General features: G+C 31.7%; 1 protein-coding gene across 24 annotated transcripts in view; it reads right to left on the reverse strand.

The window, feature by feature from the left end:
- Nucleotides 1-14,933, reverse strand: part of LOC129911982 (coiled-coil domain-containing protein CG32809) — a 321,116-nt gene that overhangs the window by 140,710 nt on the left and 165,473 nt on the right. Inside the window, exon 1 of one of the 24 annotated variants that reach the window (XM_055990048.1) lies at nt 9,588-12,115. The exons of 22 other annotated variants lie outside the window; for them this stretch is intronic. In XM_055990048.1, coding sequence (XP_055846023.1) covers nt 9,588-9,687 — 100 coding nt within the window. In that variant the 5' untranslated portion in view covers nt 9,688-12,115. Of the gene's footprint in view, nt 1-9,587; nt 12,116-14,933 lie in introns of those variants that run through there. One more of the 24 variants, XM_055990049.1, reaches the window with a different exon arrangement.

Here is a 14,933-nt window from a genome sequence, read left to right on the forward strand (position 1 = left end):
ATAGTTTATAAATTATTTCTATTGCCATACATAATTTAAAAAAAAATTACTAGCAAGAAAAGGAAAAGATCCGACCATATTCCACTTGACAAATTAAATTAAATGTACAGCTAGGTCGCAAATATTTGCTCTTATATTAAAACCTTATAAAAAAGCTTTATTTGTAAAAATTCATAAAAGAAAAAGAAAGAAAATAAATTTAGAAAAACACCCAACTTTTGAAACAAAAATATATTTTTTGAAGCGTTATTAACGGTACCTGCCATAGAACCGTTTCTCAATATCTCGTACACGACTCACCCGATTTCAATGAAATTTTTTATAAAAAATACGTTTGAGTAACTTTTATATTAAAATTTTAGATTTTTGGATTTTTAAAAAAATATTTCAATTTTTTTTTTTTTTTGAAAAATCAATTTTTTGAAATATGTTTTTCAAAATTTCGTTTTTAAGTGTTTATAAATTATTTCCTCACACTCATTAATAACGGTTTTTCAATAATTATGAAAACAGATCTCATTAATTTTTGTATATTATCGGAGCTGCCTTTTTTTCAATCTTGTATTATTTTAAAAAATTTTACTTTTTTTTTATTAATTTTTGTAAAACGAGTTATGGCCAATTTTTCAATAGTCAGATAAACCTCAGTTAGAGGTTTTCCTAGGAATAAAAGTTTTTTTTTTTATATTGACATTTATTCCTCTGATAGTCTAACTGACGATTGAAAAATCAGGGCTTATTTTGCTAAAGTTTTGTTCTTAATGTTGATATGTACATTTTTTTTAATAATGCGTTTCATTTATTGATTATATTTATTATATTTAATTCCGTATTTTTTTTATGCGCAAAACAAGTTAATATTAAAATTAACCGTAATGAAACGGTGAAGGCATTATTCACTACAATATTGAAACGAACATGTGTGTTGAGGTCTCCTCTTAAGTTCTTGAACAAGAAATCTGTAAAATTGTTTTTTTTTTTTATTTATTTCTTCTGAAAATAAATTGCACGAATGTACTTGCTCTTATGGTAAAGGTACGAATAATAAAAAAAATACATAATTTTTTTAGATTTGTATTTTGACGCTAGATGGCGCCCCAAGAGGGTTAAAGTTTTTTATTATTTAAAATAGATATACGATGACTTATGAAACCATTTTTTTAGATATAGCCTTAAATCAAAAATGTTTGACGAAGTTCTTGTCTAGATTAAACACATGCTTGCTTTGATAAACCCAAAAAAACATTCAATCATGACTTAACCCCTGGTCCTAGAAAAATGGTTTATACCTTTTTGAAAACGGTGTTTATAGGCTATTGATTATGTCGAAAAGAAACAGGGCAATAAGGAACTAAGACGTTCACGGGTTTTTATTGCAGGAATCGTTCAATGGGTTATAAAAGAACATAAAACCGCGGAGTGCTATTAAATGAGAGGGTGGGAACTGACGATAGGGGTGTAAAGCCCCCTTTTTTGTTTTTTCAATATATCTCGTAAACCGAGCAAAATTTTAGTATATTGCTCTCAAAACTTTTTGTAGAGAATTGAATTTCCTATTAGAATAATGTTTTTTAAAAATTGAAAAAAATTTCCATACCAAAATAGTCGAAACAATCATAAAAAAAATATCAAAAAATCGATTTTTTGAGTTTTTTTGCTTTTTTAGTTGTACATTTTTTTTGGGTTGAGATAGACATAAACATTGCTCCAAAGAAAAAAAGAAGATTAAATTTCCTTCAAAACCCTGTACTCACTAAATTTTTTCATTGAAAATTAAACGAAGTATATCCATTTTAATCTATTTTTTTTCGCATTTTTAGTTTTACTCAAGTAAAACAGAAACATTTGAGGGGAAAGTACGATAACTTAAGCACCAAGAACTGATAATGAGATTTTGTAGAGGGGTTAAATACAATCGTTGTTTACTATGGGAGGGGGGGTCTATGTCCCCCCGTTTTGGCGGGAGGGGCAATTTTCTAAAAAAAATACTTAAAATAAAAAAAAATTATTAAAAAACAACGGCAACACTTACAGTTTTGTTTGATACTTTTTTCAAAAGCTAGAATTATAAACTTAATATTAATGGAATGCAAACGGTCTTTTACAACACTTAACCGAATTAAAAATCTTTTTAGATCTAGAACATATAGATATTTGCCTGGTGTCCGAAACTCACTTCTGCAATGGGCAAAGTCTAGATAATGTAATAGAAAACTATTCATGTTACCACGCTCCACATCCAGCTGACAAGGCAAGAGGTGGATCGGCGATTCTTATAAAAGAAAGCTTAAAACATTATGAAGAAACCAAGCTTACTAATGAAAATATGCAAGTAACAACTATTAGTATTGGTATGAAAAAGAAAGAGTTTAAGATAGCAGCTATATACTGCCCACCAAGGCGCTCCCCGACAGAAGATGACTATACAGATCTATTAAATCTTCTTGGGCATAACTTTCTTGTTGGTGGAGACTTCAATGCGAAACACACCCATTGGGGTTCAAGACTTATATCAACAAAAGGCAAGAGACTTTTCCAAGCAGGCCGTAAATACAATTGCGAATTCTATTCCTCCAGGTCGCCTACTTACTGGCCTTCCGATACTAACAAAATACCAGACCTTATTGACATTTTCGTAGCTAAAGGAATCAAACGAAATCACATTAGTGTCGAAGTTAATTATGACTTGTCATCAGATCATACTCCAGTTCTATCATTAAGTGAATCGGAAGTAATAGAAATAAAATGCACGACTGGGTCGCACGAACTTGCTCTTAGAGTTAAAGTTGCTTAAATTTTTAAGACTTTTTATATAGAAATTTGGAAAAAAAAAATAAAATTCGTTTAAAAAAAAAAAATTAAATAAAAACTGAAATTAAATTGCCCTACAAAACAAGTATGCAGTTTTGATTGATATATTAAGATGCATTTTTAGAAAAAAAAATTTCAAAATCGTTAGAGCCGTTTTTTAAAAAACTAATTTTTTATAAATAATTTTTTGGAGAAAAAGTTTTAAAATAAAATTGGTATGCCATTCTTTAGAAATCACTAATCAACATCTAAAAACAAAATTTCAAAAAAATTCAATGTCCCGTTTTCGAAAATTTGATTTAAAAAAAAAAAAATTTTCAAAATTTTTTAAAAAATCCAAAAATTATTTTTTTCAAAATCTTATTTTTGACTTATATTTAAATTATATAAATGCTTCTTCACAATAAGTTTCGTTGAAATCAAATAAGCAGTTTCGGAGATAATCGGATTTGAAAAAAAACGGTTCTATGGCAGATACCGTTAATAATGATTCTCAAAATTTTCATTGAAAGATAGACCTTAGCTTAAAACTAACATTTGAATGTTTTAAACAAAATCGTTAGAGCCGTTTTCGAGATATTTCAATTTTACTAAAATCGGTATATGACAAGTACCGTTCTTTTTGGTCCAAAAAAATTAATTCCAAAAACACCTCTGGAGAGTCGCCAAATAACGCTACATACCAAGTTTGACATTAATCGGTCCATCCGTTTAGGCTGTAGCTCCTTATACAGACAGACAGACTGAAAGACTGACAGACTGACAGACTGACAGACTGACAGACTGACAGACTGACAGACTGACAGACTGACAGACTGACAGACTGACAGACTGACAGACTGACAGACTGACAGACTGACAGACTGACAGACTGACAGACTGACAGACTGACAGACTGACAGACTGACAGACTGACAGACTGACAGACTGACAGACTGACAGACTGACAGACTGACAAACTGACAGACTGACAGACTGACAGACTGACAGACTGACAGACTGACAGACTGACAGACTGACAGACTGACAGACTGACAGACTGACAGACTGACAGACTGACAGACTGACAGACTGACAGACTGACAGACTGACAGACTGACAGACTGACAGACTGACAGACTGACAGACTGACAGACTGACAGACTGACAGACTGACAGACTGACAGACTGACAGACTGACAGACTGACAGACTGACAGACTGACAGACTGACAGACTGACAGACTGACAGACTGACAGACTGACAGACTGACAGACTGACAGACTGACAGACTGACAGACTGACAGACTGACAGACTGACAGACTGACAGACTGACAGACTGACAGACTGACAGACTGACAGACTGACAGACTGACAGACTGACAGACTGACAGACTGACAGACTGACAGACTGACAGACTGACAGACTGACAGACTGACAGACTGACAGACTGACAGACTGACAGACTGACAGACTGACAGACTGACAGACTGACAGACTGACAGACTGACAGACTGACAGACTGACAGACTGACAGACAGACAGACAGACAGACGGACTTCCGGGACCCACTTTTTTGGCATTGTCTACCATCGTAATGTCATGGAAAAATGTTATCTCAACTTTTTTTTTGTACGAATGCGTAACTTGATATATAGTACCTATATCGCAAGTAAAAAGTAATCCGAAGCTTGTAAATAAGAAAACAAACTGGAGTGATTTTAGAGAAAGGCTTTTAACTTTTATAAATTTAAGATCTCCCATGGATACAATCGAGCAAATTGACCATGAAGTGGAACAATTTATTGCTGATGTGCAACAGGCAGCTGAAGAAAGTACTCCAACATTTTCTAATAGAAGACATAATGAAATAAAATATCCTTTAGAGATAAGAGAGTTGATAATAGAGAAAAGAAGAGCTCGAAGAAAATGGCAAAATACTAGATTTCCAGACGATAAAACAACGTTTAACCGTATAAGCAAAAATCTTAAAAAACAAATTTATAAATTCAAAAATGATTCACTCAGTACATTCCTAAAGAATTTAACGACTGATGCTTCAACCGATTTTTCACTATGGAAAGCAGCCAAGCGCCTGAAAAGACCGCAGTTACTAAACTCTCCCTTGAAATCTCAAGATGGGAAATGGATTGGTAACCCAAAAGAAAAAGCTAACCTTTTCGCGGAGCATCTTGCGAATGTTTTTAAGCCAACAAACGCGGCTGAAAATAGCTTACAGTTTGTTGATAAGATAGATGAAAGTGAAATACCAATTGTAAGATTAAAAGAAATAAAAAGTATGTGTTTACATCAACTATCAAATAAATAAAATGCACGACTGGGGTCGCACGTACTTGCTCTTATGGTAAAAGTAACTCTTATGTTGAAGCTTTTTACCAAAAAAAATTAGAAAAAATCTAAATTTTGTTATTTTTAAGGAGTTTCATAAGTAGAGCAAAAAAATAAAATCTGTTTTTATAATTAATTAAACACCGATTTAAAGGAACTTTTACACAAAACCAAGTATGCAGTCTGATTTCTTGCATAAAAAGTAATTTTTAGAAAAAAATTTCGAAAATCGTTAGAGCCGTTTTTTAAAAAAATAATTTTTTATATATAAAAATTTTATAACATTTTTCAAAAAAAAAGTTGGTATGCCATTTTTAAGAAAATATTATTCAACACATAATAACAAAAATTCGATGAAATTCATCAACCCGTTTTCAAAAAAACGATTTTTCAAAAAAAAGATTTTGAAATATTTTTAAAAAATCCAAAAATGAGTTTTTTGAAAATTTGTTAAAGTTTTTTAATTAAGTTTGTTTTAACGTTTCTGTATAAAAATTTTGGTTGAAATCTGTTTTGTCGTTTACGAGATATTCATAAATCCAAAAAACCGTTCTATGACAGGTACCGTTAGTAACGGTTCAAAAAATATTTTTTTTATTTAAAAAGTTGGCTCTTATGAGTAATACTACACACAAAAATTTTGATCAAAATCGTTAGAGCCGTTTTTGAAAAATATTAACTTTTCTATTTCCGTTATATGACAGGTACCGTTAGTTTTGGTCCTAAAAAAAAAATTTCAATTTCTCCTCTAGGGAATCACCCAAAACTGTTAACTACCAAGTTTGAAGAAAATAGCTCCAGTAGTTTAGGCTGTAGCTCGAGGTTCTTACAAACAGACAGACAGACAGACAGACAGACAGACAGACAGACAGACAGACAGACAGACAGACAGACAGAATTGCCGGACCCACTTTTTTGGCATTCTCCATCATCGTAATGTCATGTAAAATTGTTATCTCGAGTTCGATTTTTTTTAACGAATCCTAAACTTGCCCTATAGTACCTATATCGCAAGTAAAAATCACCAGGTTACGATCATATTACTGCTCAGGTTATGAAAGAAATGCCTTTGAAAGCCTTCATAAAACTCCAATATATAATAAATGCATGCCTTAAGCAACGGTATGTCCCACACCATTGGAAAATTGCTGTAGTTATTGTCATACCCAAGCAAGGTAAGCCACCTACAGAAGTGACGCCTTACAGACCAATATCGCTTATACCAATTATGGCAAAAGTTTTTGAAAAACTGCTTCTGAAGAGACTTAGCAAAATTATAGAAGAAAGAAGGTTAATCCCAAATCATCAGTTTGGCTTTAGAAATAAACATTCCACGATAGACCAAGTTCATAGAATAACGGATGTAATAGAAAAAGCATTAGAAGAAAAACAAGTCTGTTCAGCTATTTTCTTAGATGTTGCTGAAGCCTTTGACAAGGTTTGGCATGAGGGACTTGAGTACAAACTGCAAAGGGATCTTCCCAGACAGTACTATGAAATATTAAAATCGTACATCTCAGACCGATTGTTTAGAGTAAGGTACGATCAAGAATATTCGGAATTGAAGAAAATAGAAGCCGGTGTACCACAAGGAAGTGTCCTAGGTCCTACCCTGTATTTACTATACACAAGGGATATCCCAGTTGGGAATCACACCATAATGGCTACTTTTGCAGATGATACCGCAATTTTGGCACCCGACAAATGTGTCTCTAGGGGAGCAGTAAAGCTGCAATATGCCGTCGACACAGTCAGAGATTGGACCGAAAAATGGCGTATCAAACTCAATGAAACAAAATCTTCACATATAAACTTTACAAATAAAAAGATAAACAATATTCCAATATTCATTAATAATCAAGCTGTACCTTACGCCAATACGGCCAAATACCTTGGAATGACTTTGGATGCAAAGCTAAAGTGGAAAGAGCACATCAAAAAGAAAAGAGAAGAACTAAACTTGAAATATAGAAAAATGTACTGGTTACTTGGTAACAACTCTGATTTATCAACCCAAAACAAAATAATGCTGTATAATCAAGTACTAAAGCCTGTTTGGACCTATGGTATACAATTATGGGGCTGTACAAAGAAAACAAATACCGAAATCATCCAAAAATTCCAAAACAAAGTCCTTCGTGGAATAGTTAATGCACCTTGGTACATAAGAAATAGCGATCTACATCGTGACTTACAAATAGAAACGGTTACAGAAGTTGTTAAAAAATACGCTGTATCCCATAATCAGAGACTGCAATGTCATACCAATTCTGAAATAGTGTCCGTCTTGAATACCAGAAAGCCTCATGAGCTTATGGTCTAAAAAAACATGGGAAAGTATTAAAAGTTTAAACTTCCCCCAAAGTGATTTTACAAAGTTAAGAAAGAAAAATCTGATGTCGATCTCTCAAGATTGGTCCTGATAAAGAGGTGGTTTTAGTGGTTAAGAGTCCCACACTACTTGGTGTCGAATACTGCCAAGTGTCCTTTGAAGATTTCCTCCCGTCAAAAAAAAAAAAAAAAAATTTTAAAATGAAGTTATTTTAATCAATTGTTTTTGAAATAAACGAGTGATTCCGATAATGAAAGTATTTTGTCTATTTTTCAATTTTCTCAAAAAGTAGAAGGCATAGGAACATTATGATTTTCATGATTTGATAAGAAATCAATTAAGGCAGTTTACTTTGTCGATCAATTTCGTATTGAAGTCCACAGTCTTTGTGAAAATTGTACTCAATGTGCTTTTTAAACTTTTTTTCACAAGTTTTGACTTTGAAATCGGGTATTTCAAAAACAATTCATTAAAATAACTTCATTTTAAAATTAATATTAAGTTTATAATTCTAGCTTTTGAAAATAGTATCAATCAAAACTGTGAGTGTTGCCGTTTTTTTTTTTAATAAATTTTTTTTATTTTAAGTATTTTTTTTTTAGAAAATTGCCCCTCTAGCGTCAAAATAAAAATCTGAAAAAATTAGGTTATTTTTTTTATTAGGTATTTAGAAACAGTTTTTCGACTTAGGAACTTGATTCGAACATGTAAATGTACATGTAAGGTACATACAAACAAAATTTCTTACATTTTTGAAACAAAAAAAAAATATCAACCACAAGAAACAAAGTTTCAAAAATATTCACCAAAACGTTTTCAAAAAATTGATTTAAAAAACAATTTTTTTTTAAAGATCCAAAAATTTGATTTAAAGTTCATTACAATGATAGAGAATGCTAAAAAGGTGGGTCTCGCAATTCTGCCAATAACGTACATATGTTTATGCTTAGGTTGAAAATTTGTATAAATAAAATTATTATATTTTATTTTTAAACGGCTAGCTTTTGTTTTCCTTAAAATTTAATGTTTTAAAAGAAATTAGTTTGAGTTCAAAAATTAAAAAAGAATTTTTTGTTACTTAACAAATTGTATGTTATTTTTCTCGTAAAATTCATTTACAAATACATGTATTACATACCTATAGGTACATGTGTCCCCAGTCGTGCATTTTATTTCAAATATTCTTAAATTTTGAACAATTTAATCAATGGAGAAGAACTGTTTGGTGTATCGTATTAAGATGAGAATTGATTGATTGAAAAGAAACGTTACTTTTCGATCAAATATTGTGAAAATAAAAATATTTTTGAGGCTTTCAAATTAAGTTTGAGTTAAGTTTGAGACAAAAAACAAATTTCAAAAACGTACATATAATTATATGATTTGATTATGAAGGGAATTACAACTAGTTTTTTAAACTGTGCTTTATTTTTTCTAAGTAATTGTTTGCTAGTGAAATAATGATGTTAAAAAACAAATGAGTTTTTTTTTTCATTTGTGAATACGTCAAAAGGTATTCAAAGTATCCAAAAATATTTATAATATAATTTTGTGAATTAATTTAAATAAAAAAAAAAACTGATAAAAGATAAAAAAAGTAACCCAAGTCGATATAAAGTTATTTAAAAAATTGGAAAAAAAACCTAACTTCAAATTGGAATATCTCTAAATGTCGAGTGTTTTAGATAATTTATGTACTTTTGTAAGTTTAAAAATCTTCATTATCTAACGTACTAATGGTGCTATGAATGGTTATGCCTGGAGCTCATACTCATATTACAGTAAATTCATAGTTCAAAAATTAGTTTTAAAAAATTTTAGTTTATAAATTTTAACAAATTTTGGGATATTTTTCAGGTAAAATATGATTATATATATTTAAATTCCACATCTACCCGTTCAAAAATTACAATGAAGAATCGTTTCGACAAATCATTTTAGCAGCTATGTTAGGTATACCTATTCTGAGTTGTGAACTTTATTTTCATAACTCAAATGTAGGTATCCTTCAGTAGTAGTTTTTGTGTATGGAATTTCAAATACCTGTATTCCAAATTAATCAACTAAAATTCTTAATGAAATTTTGAAAAAAAAAAAAAAAAGAAACACGTTACCTCCATCACGTCCTTTGCGCTTCTTTTTCGAAGAGCTGCTGCTGTTTGTGTTGCTTTGGTTTGATGAACTCTTATCCTTACTCTTCCATCGAATCAACATTGTGAATGTGTGTGGTGTAGGAATTCAATCTAGCAGAACAGGACTTTTGATGATAACGATGATGATGATGGTTATATTGCTGATGATAGTTTTGGTTTTCTTTTCAATATCACACTTGACGCAATTCACTTCAAACGTAGACAGCCGTATGTTGAAGCATAAGCAAACGTAGCTGCCATGTTATATGTCCGACCGGATGTTATTTTCTTTTCTTTTTTTTGACCAATTTCCCAATAGGAATGTGTTCGGTCCAGTTGTCTAACTGTGATGGGGGAAATATTTTTTTTTTTTTTTTGTTTACGAATGATTACACGCGTCGAACTTTTAATTAACACTCATACCCTTTAGGGTTATATAATCGAATTGAGTTAAGGGCTAAAGATGGCGTTTTCGATCTCGTTACTTTTAGATAATTAGATTTTGGTGATGGAAACACCTTTAAAATGATTATTTCCACTGAAAATGTTTTCTACATCTACATAAAAAAAGGGTTACATGTTCGGTAGGTTAGAAGAAAAGGGAAAGGGTTATAAATATTACATTTTCAATGGTCAGTTGTTCGGATGATAGACTTTATGTTATCATATCGGTGGGGTTAGGTCACCCTCTTTTTTGGGAGTAGGTACCTATTTATACTTTAGTGTAATTGAAAATCGCCCAAGGTTATTTTTGGTAGACAAATTGATTAAAAAGGTATAATTACTTTCACATCATCAAAATAGCATTGAAAATGGGTGCTTTTGGGAAGGAAATTCATCAGAGTGATGCTGGTTCAGATGTCGAAAATGGAGTCTGTAAAATTATATAATATCTTGAATGTTAAGAAAATGACAGATGTCAAACTAATTGTTTTTTTTTGCACTTTGTAAGAAAGTAGTTACATTTTGTAAGATTGAGGAAGGAAAAAGTTAACTACGAGCTAAATTAAAGAAAAGACAAAGTTATATCTACCTATATTCGAATTTGGACACAAAAAGCAATGATTTTAGCTAGAGCTGATGCCGTTCTTCTTATAGAATACAAATCAAAAGGATATTAAACGCCGCAAACATTTTTCGAAGTCAAAACTTTGATCAACTCTATTTTTATTTTAGAAGAAGTTCTGTTCGACTTATACGGAAACATAAATCAGCAAAACTGGGGAGCCCGAACCAAGGAATTCCTCCAATAGCTTAACTCACAGTTTAGTAGATATTTTTATATAACAGCCGTGAAGATCGTTTGAAATTAAATCTACATTTTAATGAAGGTTCAATAAGAAATGGCGAATTCCCACATAACTAGACTTGGCAGAGCTTTACTGGTTTTCAAGAAAATAATTTGAACTGTATTTTTTCACCGAGTCCAAAGCTAATATCCACTTTTTCATGACAATGATAGGTGTTCACTCAAAAGTTCTGTTTAATGAGCCTCTTCGACAAGTACAAGTTTTTAGTGTGGTGATCATTCGGGTTATGAACAACATTTATTGCAGTTTAATGACTTTGTATGGAACAGCTCAGAAAATGATTTTCTACACTTGATTTTGAGTCATAACAGTTTAGTCAGACATGTAAAAACTGTCAAATTTGTTTGCTATTTTCCTCTGTTTTGGAGTAAAATTGTGAAATTTTCGTAAAAAAAAATCTCCCAAAAAAATTTCAGCAATGGATTTTACAGCAACTCTTTAAAAAAATAATACCTTTCGATTCCTTATTTTCGGAAATTTGAAATTTGTAATGTATTAATGATTATATTATTTTTTTCGCACTATTTTGGATAAGGTATGTTTTTATTTCATTCACATAAACAAAAAGTTTTAACAACTACTTTACCTACCTTATTTTCCCCTGCTTATTAAAATTTACTTTCAGTTTTATATTATCATAAAGGTAGAGCAATAATATATTTAACTTAATTGCTTTTTCTAAAGTTAACAAAAAATAAAGTGCATCGAGTATTCACATTAATTTTGAATCCAAAAATAATCCCCTTGGAAAGTAAAAAAAATGGTTTGCCATTTTTTTGTACACCGACTGGATTTTATTACTTCTGCCATAACCACTCTGATCCCGAATTTACTTTGTTTACAAAACCCCAATACAGTGATTTACATTTGTCTACTGCTAGTGAAGCCAACCGCAACAATGTCCTTTGAATAGCAGCGTAGAAAAAACTGCACACAAAAACACAAACAAAAAAATGGTAAAGCCCAAAAAACGAGTGGACTAAATTTGAATATATGCATGCAGGGTAGGTAGATTTTTTTTTGAAACAATACCAATGCCAGAGGTAAAACCAAAGCCACAAAACCGCAAAATCGAATCAGACAAACTATCTATGTATCTAGAACACCAGAAGCTCAATGAACTAAAGGGACCACCACAACCACTATCACTACCGTCACTACCACAGCCATATCTATGGAATAACTGCAATAATACAAAAAAAAACAAACACTATCAATTCCTAGAGGTTATTGTCCTTTTTCCCTCAGTGTATATGCATACAGACATTCCTTTCCCTTCTCCCTACATGCGTCTCTGCATTAAAATTGTGCAAACAACAACAAAAAAAAGTAAAAATATCCCCCGCACCACAACACTAGATGATGCACAAAAATGCACTCATGATGGCAGTGGACAAACTACGAATGTTCACATCTCGTTTTCAAGTTATTTTTCCATGTTTTTGATTTAGTTCCGTCTCATCCCTATCCTTGCGTTGCGTTAAAAAGTAAAAAAAAAAAAAAAATTCGCAAAATAACAACATTTCACACCCTAACCCTTGTCAAGAAAAGGTTTAAGACTTCTATTTTCCATCCCTTATTTCAAAAGAGAAAATGTCCCTTTTACACATGAAATTACAAAAAAAAGTCTCTCAATCTCCGAAGTTGGTGAAGAGAATTTTTTGTGAAACCCTCTCTGTTGACAAAGAGAAAACTCTTTTCAGAGAATCTTAACTCGAAAGAAATCTAATTCTCTATCTCTGAATCTGAACCCAAAGTCTGAAAATATTAATATTTTATTAAAAATACTAAATATTTCCAGAAAAATCGATATAAAATTTAAACAAAAATATATAAATGAAATTTCTATGATGCTGCAAGTCAAAATTTCATTTTTGTTTAAAATTTTAAATTTCATATCCTGCGGCGTTTTCACCTCACCCAAATATGTCAGAGTACATGCTACATGGAGGTACCTACTCCGAAAAAAAAAAATTAAGAAAAATTGTGCCGACCATTCAACCAATTTTTTTTTCTGCAATTTTTTCTTAATTCACTGAAAATCTCATCATCTTTTCACCTTTTTTTCAAAAATATTCAAATATTTGTGCACAGAGTAATTAAATTTTTATTATTATTATTTGTTTTATTTTTCTTTTTCGGGATGTGAAAAAATTTTTTAGATTTTCACTTCACTGCGTCAAAAGGAGGAAAAACACTTTCCTGGAGCAATTTTCTTATAACCGAAAATGAAAAATTAGGTAATTGGTTTTGTCTGTTTTCGATTATCCCGATTTGCAAAAAAAAAAAGATTTGCATACACACTTTTGTAAGATAAAATTTTTAATTAAATATATTTTTTTTTCTTGTCACTTAAACGCGTTGCTGTACACTTTGTTCATAAAAGCCATCCGTTTATGTTAGCCGCCCGACTCGAATTGTGATGGAGATTTTTGGTCTAGTGCGCTCTGTGGAAAATGAAAATTCGTGTTTCCGCCCAAAAAGAGTGTTTTGGCATTTGGCCCTCCATATAGAAAAATAAAATTCCCAAGTTGGAAAATGCGCCGGCATTTAGTGCGCAGAAAAATTTCCTCGAAATTTAGTTGAGACAGCAACCATGACGACTGCGCCTTTCGAGTTGTTTTTTTTTTTTTTATTATTATTTTATTTACAAGATTTTAAAAAGGGTTTTTTAAAAGGAATGGTAGATTCATCAAAAATTCACCTTTATGGGAGTTATATCTTACTCTCAGCCTCCTCTTTTTACCCTTCCTCTTAAAACTTAATATTTCTTAGGAGATGGGAAATTCATTTTACAGAAGGGTTTTCATTACAACGAAGTGGGTAAGCACAATAATTATTATGGTTCATGACAGAATTTTTTCATTTTTTTTTTTTTCATAGAAATTCATTTTGCATCACAACTATACAAGTGCTAGAGCTCGCTTGGAAAAAGTTCAAAGGTGATGTTTACACGCTGATGACGACAACCCTTCACTTTTCGGGGTTAATGCGTACGTAAGCAAATTTCAGACTACATACAAATACATTCAAGCCATCGTATGTCATAGCCGTACGTTGATAATTCTTGTAGGGTCAAGTGTGTTATTAATGTTTTAAATTATTGCCAAGTGTTGAGTTCCAAAATTTTACCTGTCGAAATTTAGTTTTTAATTTGATTGCAGTACATACTAAAAATTTTAGTAAATTGTTGTTTAGTTTGCGTTTATTATGCCTTGCCTTCAAAGGGATTATGGTTTTTAGTCTATTATTCTCCAAAATATGTAACTCCAACGATTTCTGTTGCACTTTTGTATCCACCTGTACACATTTTTCCAGGCATGAAATCAAATCTTGTCATGGACATTAAGGTACCATAAATGGGAGTAGTGACTCCCAACGCCCCCAACTTAAGAACCGCATATGGCTAAAATGTTTTTTATTCTCTTGATTCCGATGCACATCACACAACTTTTAAGGCAGAGTCGAGGTATGACGTAATGAATTCCATGGGTCGGTTAGCATTTTGGGAGAATCTGGGAAGGACTCCCAGTACACACTATGAGTATGTGTGCTCAGCACAGCGCTGAAGTGCATTGAATCCTTCCATCCGAACCCACCTTGACAATTAGATGTCCTCTCATGTAAAACTTCCAAAGCGCTACATATTATAATATTTGTTTGGATGTTTGGTTGTTTTGTGTGTTTTGTTTTATTTGCTTGTGTTTGTTCAGCGACTTGAAGAAGCAGTTTTTGAAGTGGATCACGTTAGGGTTAGGGGTTCAGGACATGTGAGACATGATTTTTCTTCTGAATTAAATGGGAAATTTATTTACATATGGCAGGAAATGGGAATAATGAGTTTGTGTGAATGTTTTCTTATTTTTTTTTGTAAGAGTCTTGAAAAGGGTATGGAGGAAGGTTGGATGGAGAAGAATTTGATTTATTGACCTGAATCGTATATTCATGTTTCGAAAGGCGGGATAAGAGAAGTTTGATTTGTGTGTTTTGGAAATGATTTAGCTGTTGAAGTTCTGTG

Source organism: Episyrphus balteatus, chromosome 2 (assembly GCF_945859705.1).
Source record: "Episyrphus balteatus chromosome 2, idEpiBalt1.1, whole genome shotgun sequence".
Taxonomy (NCBI): Eukaryota; Metazoa; Arthropoda; class Insecta; order Diptera; family Syrphidae; genus Episyrphus; species Episyrphus balteatus.